This window comes from Elephantulus edwardii, unplaced genomic scaffold (genome assembly GCF_000299155.1).
Source record: "Elephantulus edwardii isolate Elephantulus edwardi_28Jun2011 unplaced genomic scaffold, EleEdw1.0 scaffold00015, whole genome shotgun sequence".
Taxonomy (NCBI): Eukaryota; Metazoa; Chordata; class Mammalia; order Macroscelidea; family Macroscelididae; genus Elephantulus; species Elephantulus edwardii.
In genome coordinates, this window is record NW_006399765.1 from 28,989,758 (window position 1) to 28,996,018 (window position 6,261).

The 6,261-nt window shown below is 51.3% G+C and overlaps 1 protein-coding gene across 1 annotated transcript in view; it reads left to right on the forward strand.

Annotated features, from left to right (window-relative positions):
- Positions 1 to 3,748, forward strand: part of CSTF1 (cleavage stimulation factor, 3' pre-RNA, subunit 1, 50kDa) — a 6,830-nt gene extending 3,082 nt beyond the window's left edge. The window contains exons 2-5 of the mRNA XM_006881654.1: positions 472 to 749; positions 907 to 1,104; positions 2,041 to 2,431; positions 3,489 to 3,748. Coding sequence (XP_006881716.1) covers positions 472 to 749; positions 907 to 1,104; positions 2,041 to 2,431; positions 3,489 to 3,748 — 1,127 coding nt within the window. The remainder of the gene's footprint in view (positions 1 to 471; positions 750 to 906; positions 1,105 to 2,040; positions 2,432 to 3,488) is intronic.
- Positions 3,749 to 6,261: the final 2,513 nt, after the last annotated feature.

The window sequence follows — 6,261 nt, forward strand, 5'->3', positions numbered from 1 at the left end:
GCAACAATGAATGAATGGAATCCCAAAGTCTCTGTAGATGTTCATTGAAATGAAAAATAAGCAACCTAAATTAAAAAAAAATAGGTTGTAGAGAACCTGATATGAACAGGGAACCAGCATCCTCTGCCATCGAGTCAGGTCCGGCCTCTGGCTGCCTGGAGGGCACAGTGCAGCTGCCACGGGCATTTCTGGGGTGTCGACAGCCTGCCTTCTCGCCCTTGCAGTGACTTGGGGATGCAAACCCCTCGTTTCTTGGTTAGCAGCCGTGAGCTGTAACCACTGAGTCCCGTCAGTCCTGAGGGAATCGTTTCTCCAGGACCGTTTCCCTGCGGGGTTTGTTGTTCAGCCCTCTTCTTACTTATTTATCTTCACCCACTCCCCTTTCAGCTGAGGTAATTCCACGGTGGGACCCCCCCCAAAAAAGGAACAGTTGTGACTTTTTTTCCATCCCCGTGCTTTTGTTGTTTTCAGGAATGGAAAATGATGACAGTGCGGTGCAGTACGCAATTGGCCGTTCAGACACCGTCGCCCCTGGCACGGGGATTGACCTGGAGTTTGATGCCGATGTCCAGACCATGTCCCCAGAAGCTTCCGAGTATGAAACGTGCTACGTCACATCCCACAAAGGGCCTTGCCGTGTGGCCACGTACAGTCGAGATGGGCAGTTAATAGCCACCGGGTCTGCCGATGCCTCCATAAAGATCCTGGACACAGAACGGATGTTGGCAAAGAGCGCCATGCCGATAGAGGTGAGAGCCCGGGTCCCTTGCTGCCCGCTGCCTCCTTGCGTGCCTGAGTCGAAGGAGAGCATGGCCGGAGCCCCCTTCCCCGTGTTAGCATCCTCTCCTGCGTATCCAGACCCAGCTGGATTTTGCGTGTTGAGCTTCTGTGTTCTTGTTGGTCCAGGTCATGATGAACGAGACTGCACAGCAGAACATGGAAAACCACCCAGTGATCCGAACGCTCTACGACCATGTGGATGAAGTGACGTGTCTGGCCTTCCACCCAACAGAGCAGATCCTGGCCTCCGGTTCAAGGGACTACACGCTCAAGTTGTTCGATTACTCCAAACCTTCCGCCAAGAGAGCCTTCAAGTACATTCAGGTGAGAAGCTGCTGTCTGCAAAGCTGTCTTCTGTTCATTCCTTAAATGCCATGAACTGCTGCATTGTCTGAATGGCCTGTTCTTTCTTTAAAAGTTTTCCCAGTGAAAGCAGTGGGGAGGAGAGGGGAGAGTCCACATCCCGCTAAAGGTTGTAAATTCTGCTAAAAATCAAAAGAACCCCTTTCACTCAAGTGTAACTTCTCAGAACCACAGTTACTCTGTCAGAACAAGTATTTGCTGGAAAAGTGGCATCTAGAACCCTGATTTGTGTAGTCCAGACACACTGGTACTGTCGTGGTGGTTTCCACTTTAATAATGAAGTGTTATTTCTTACTGAGTTTTGTTAAAGAGGCCCTGGTAGCCCAGTGGCTGTTAAATGCTGCGTTGCTGACTTGGAGGTCGTTTGTCGGAACATAGCATCTGCCCTGTGGGAGGAACGTGAGGCCGTCGACTGTGTGAAGATTTCCAGCCTTGCAAACCGTGCGAGGCCATTCTGCTCTGTGTAGGGTCGCTGTAGGTCAGGCTCGGCTTAATGTCAGTGGCCTTGTTTTGATACTGTACACACACAGTCGTGCTCTAGTTTTTTGCTCACATTTTTGAAGCCCTGGAGCAAAATAAAGAAGCCGTCATGAACAGGTTTTCTCTTCCTTCAGTAATCATGTGTGACTGCTCCATAGACTCTTACGGTGCATGGTGTTCCTCAAGTTCAGCCAGGATTACATGTAAAACGAAGCTCGTGCGTGTGGGGAGTTCTGAGGTTTTATCAGCCTCACCAGTAAATAGTTTTGGAAACCTCTACCGTCCTTTATTCTGGCGAGTTCTGTGGTTTCCTCTCGAGCCTGTTGTGTCTCAGCTGTTGCTCCGTGGGCTGGCGGGTGTCCTCCGGGTGCGGTTGTCCACAGTGGGTCACCTGCCTCCATGTCCTTGTCCTCACAGGAAGCCGAAATGCTGCGCTCCATCTCCTTCCACCCCTCCGGAGACTTCATCCTCGTGGGCACTCAGCACCCTACCCTGCGGCTTTACGACATCAACACCTTCCAGTGCTTCGTCTCCTGCAATCCTCAGGACCAGCACACAGACGCCATCTGCTCCGTTAACTACAACCCCAGTGCCAACATGTACGTGACCGGCAGCAAGGACGGCTGCATCAAGCTGTGGGACGGCGTTTCCAACCGCTGCATCACCACCTTCGAGAAGGCGCACGACGGCGCCCAGGTGTGCTCCGCCATCTTTTCCAAAAACTCCAAGTACATCCTGTCAAGCGGAAAAGACTCTGTAGCCAAACTCTGGGAAATCTCCACCGGCCGCACGCTGGTCAGATACACAGGTACGTGATCCTGGTCTAGTAGAAGTTTTCCCTTTTTTGTCTGATTCTTGTTTTGTATCAAGTTGGAACCGACCCATAGCTGATCCTCCATGGTGTTTCAAGGGCAGAAAGTCTCATAGGAGGAGACTGCCCACCTTCATCCCCTGGAGCTGCGGGTGAAGTTGAACCATGGACTTTTGGGTTGGCAGCCCGATTGCTAACCACTAAGCCACCAGAGCTCTTTGGCCGGTTCAATTTCCGGAATTAAAAAGATTGATAACATCTGGTACTGATGAGAATTGAGGGAAATGGTACCTGTCCTCAGGGAGCTCTGGTGGCGAGGAGCTGCACTGCCAACCCAGACACAGGTGAGCAAAGCCACAGACTGCTCGGGACGATGGGCCGTCTGCCGCCGTGGAGTCTGCAGCCTCTGAAAACCCGCTGGAGGACCGGCGGAGGGGGTTCTGCCCAGCAGCAGTAAACGGCTGACCACGTGCAGTCAGTCACAGTGTCAGACGGTACAGTACCACCAAAGCGTGAGCTGCTGTCATGGACAAAATTTCAGAGGTGTATATTGTCCCACTCTGCCCTGTCTTGGAAATTTAACCAAAGGTGACTGGACAAGGATATACACGTAAGGTGTTCATCCTGGTGTTCTCTGGAGTCATTAGACATGATCCGGGTCCAGGAAGGGTCCTGAGTGAGAGCTGTTCCTGCACTGCCAGTCCCGGGGTGCGGTCTTTTACTGGGAATAATCACTTTGTGAGGGGTTGTGGAGATGTGTGCATGGTGGTAGGGGTGGTGGTCGTGGTCCTTCGGGCTGTCAGCCACGTTTGTGAACGGTCACGTGACCAGCTCTTAGCGTGTCACTGTGGGTTGCAGCTGAACACTGGGGTCTCGGGCCCACCTGGTGGAACGGATGTGTTTTCATGCCGAGGCCCGCCCAGAGGTGCTAGGTGGGGAAGTATAACGGTCCCACGGTCAAGTCACTGGTGGCGTCACGCATGCTATTCGGGTCTGTGTCAGAGGTGGGCGGGCCTCACTGGCCACTGGTCCTCACCCTTCTGTTTCTCTGCAGGTGCCGGGCTGAGCGGGCGCCAGGTGCACCGGACGCAGGCCGTGTTCAACCACACCGAGGACTACGTGCTACTGCCGGACGAACGGACCATCAGCCTCTGCTGCTGGGACTCTCGCACAGCCGAGCGCCGGAACCTGCTGTCGCTGGGCCACAACAACATCGTGCGCTGCATCGTGCACTCGCCCACCAACCCCGGCTTCATGACCTGCAGCGACGACTTCCGCGCGCGCTTCTGGTACCGCAGGTCCACCACCGACTGAGCCGCCGCCGGGCTCTGCACCCAGGACACAGTCTCCCCGGCGAGCCGGTCCCCACAGTGAGTCCGTGTCCCCCCTCGGCAGCCCTCCGATTGTACAGAAGAGCCTTTTTTTACCTTGATGTCGAATCGTGCAGACACTGCGGTTCACGGATGATTCCAGTGTGATTTTCATCATCTTTGTAAATACAGGACCCACCGTGTCCCTTCAGTCTCTGATCGTTGGATGAAGGACAGGGTGCGGAAGTGCTCCGTGGACTTGACGTGGCCCTGTCACGGAGCGTAGTCGTCTGGCCATCTTGTCTGCCTGTTCTGCCGTGCCTTCTCTGTATATTTATTTCCTTTCAAAATAGCAGCCTGGCAGATAAATAGTCCTGCAGCTCTGAGAATCAAGAGGTTTGTGCCATATTGAAAGTACACTGGAGAATATATGATTTCTATCCTAAAACACCACCAGTCCAAAAATAAAGCTTGGATCTGCAACTGTAGTGTTCCACGTGATTTTTTACCTCAGTAAGATTATTAACAGCCACTTACATGTCCGGCTGAGCCTCTGCCCATCCCTCCCACCCCCTCTGCTCCCTGCCACCCTTACCTTCTCAAGTGTTTCTGATGATTATGACGTCAAGAGGAGTGTGACAGAGTGTTGGGTACATTCACACTAATCAAGGTCGGGTCGCTCTCTGGTCCATGGCTAATTCCGACTGACGCTGCCCTTGTAGAACTTGATCTTTCCATTCCCTTCCTGAGCTGGGACTTGTCTTTGGGGATCGTGGCATCTGCAGCCTTGGGAGATTTGTGCAGTGAGCCAAATGACAAGTATTTTCTCTTTCTTAAAAATTGTTTGGAAGTTGACCATGTTTCTGTGGTTTCAGCTCCAGCCAGATCAGAAAACCCTGGACATTTGATTAGTACTTGAGCTTCAGTTTCTTTTCATTCCAAACAACAAAGGCCTCACCGTCTAGGTCAAGGGTACCTAGCACGGAGATCCTTTGCTAAAAATCATAAGCTGATGAAAGTAAAGGAGCTTGCTTTACACTATAGACACTTCTAACTCATCTTCAAATTACTGCTTAAAATTTCTCCCTTGAAGGTCAGTCTGTGAAGCCGTTTGAGGCATTCTGAGGGTTCAGGCTTCCAGAGAGCTCCTCCCTGCTTTCAGTTGGGCGTTTGCATCCTGATCGCCAATACTTGACCTCCATCCGGAGGTGCGGCGATGATGGGAGGGAAGCCTATTGTGTAGGAACAGGCATAACTAATAACTAGTTCTGCCTCCCAAAAAAGTCACCAGCCAGGTCCCCACTTCCCTCTGACTTTTTTGACTGAAGCAGAGTTTTCCAGTTTCTGCACTGAAGGGGCTCTGGCATAAATGGCCTTGGATCCCTTTGGCTGTTCGCAGCAGAACACAGCTCTGTGCCCCAGTGGAGAGAGCACGTCTCAGAGGTGCACCTGATTTCTGCTTGAAAGATCAGGGGACTTCTGCAGATTCAAGTCTGATGTTTCGAGCTGACATAAACTTCAGGAATATTCCATGGACTTGATCTCTTACCCCGTGCATTGTAACACACTGGGTTGGGTGCTTCAGACGGTGAATGCAGTCCATCTGAAGATAGAACATGAACTTAGGACTTCTGAGTTCTTTTTAAAAGGTTCACATTGTCTAAAATAAACGTGTGCTCTATTGTACTTTGGACTTGTTGCAAGGAGGGACTAGTCCTTGGAGAGGGACATCATGCTTGTGAGGGTGGAGGGACAGCGCAGGAGAGGAAGACTCTCGATGAGATGGATTGATTCGGTGACTGGGGTATTGGGGGCAGGTGTGTCAGAGATGGTGAGATTGGCACAGGGTAGAGCAGGGTTTAGGGCTGTTGTACATAGGGTCGTTATGAGTCGCAGATGACGCGATGGCACATAACAACAACAACATTGTAAAGCTAGTTCTTTTTGAATATTTGACCACAAGTTCTTACTCAGCAGCTCAGACTCTGAACTGGCCCTCTTCACGCTGCTTCTTTAAAGCTCTTAACAGCTCGCAACTTTCTGTGCTTTGATCTCTGTTAGCTGAGCCTCTTTGCTCTGTATTTCTGCTCTCTGAATTTAAAGTTTAAGCATAGTTCTTTTACTTGAGATCATCCAGGGAAAGCCACCTTTCAGAATAAACTCCCGTCAGTAACTTGATAAGTAGCAGCGAAAATACTTCCCTTCTGGGCTACAGCTTCCCTTTTTTTCTGTGATTAAAAAACCCGATAAGAAAAATTCTCAGTATGCACATCCACCACTGACACTCCATTCCAGACGTGGTGTGACAGACTGATATGGGGGAGTTGAGGAGGACATTCATCTCTCAAGAGTGAGCTAGGAGGAAACAGCAGCGGCAAGAGAATGAGAAGGCTTAACTTCCAAAGAGCCCCCAGAGTGCTGGAGTGGACAGTCACACCAAGCCCATCTGCAGCCCCCCGAGAAGTCAGAGCTTGAGGGCCTCAGAAGATGAGGAAGCTCAGAGCCCAAAAAGGCACT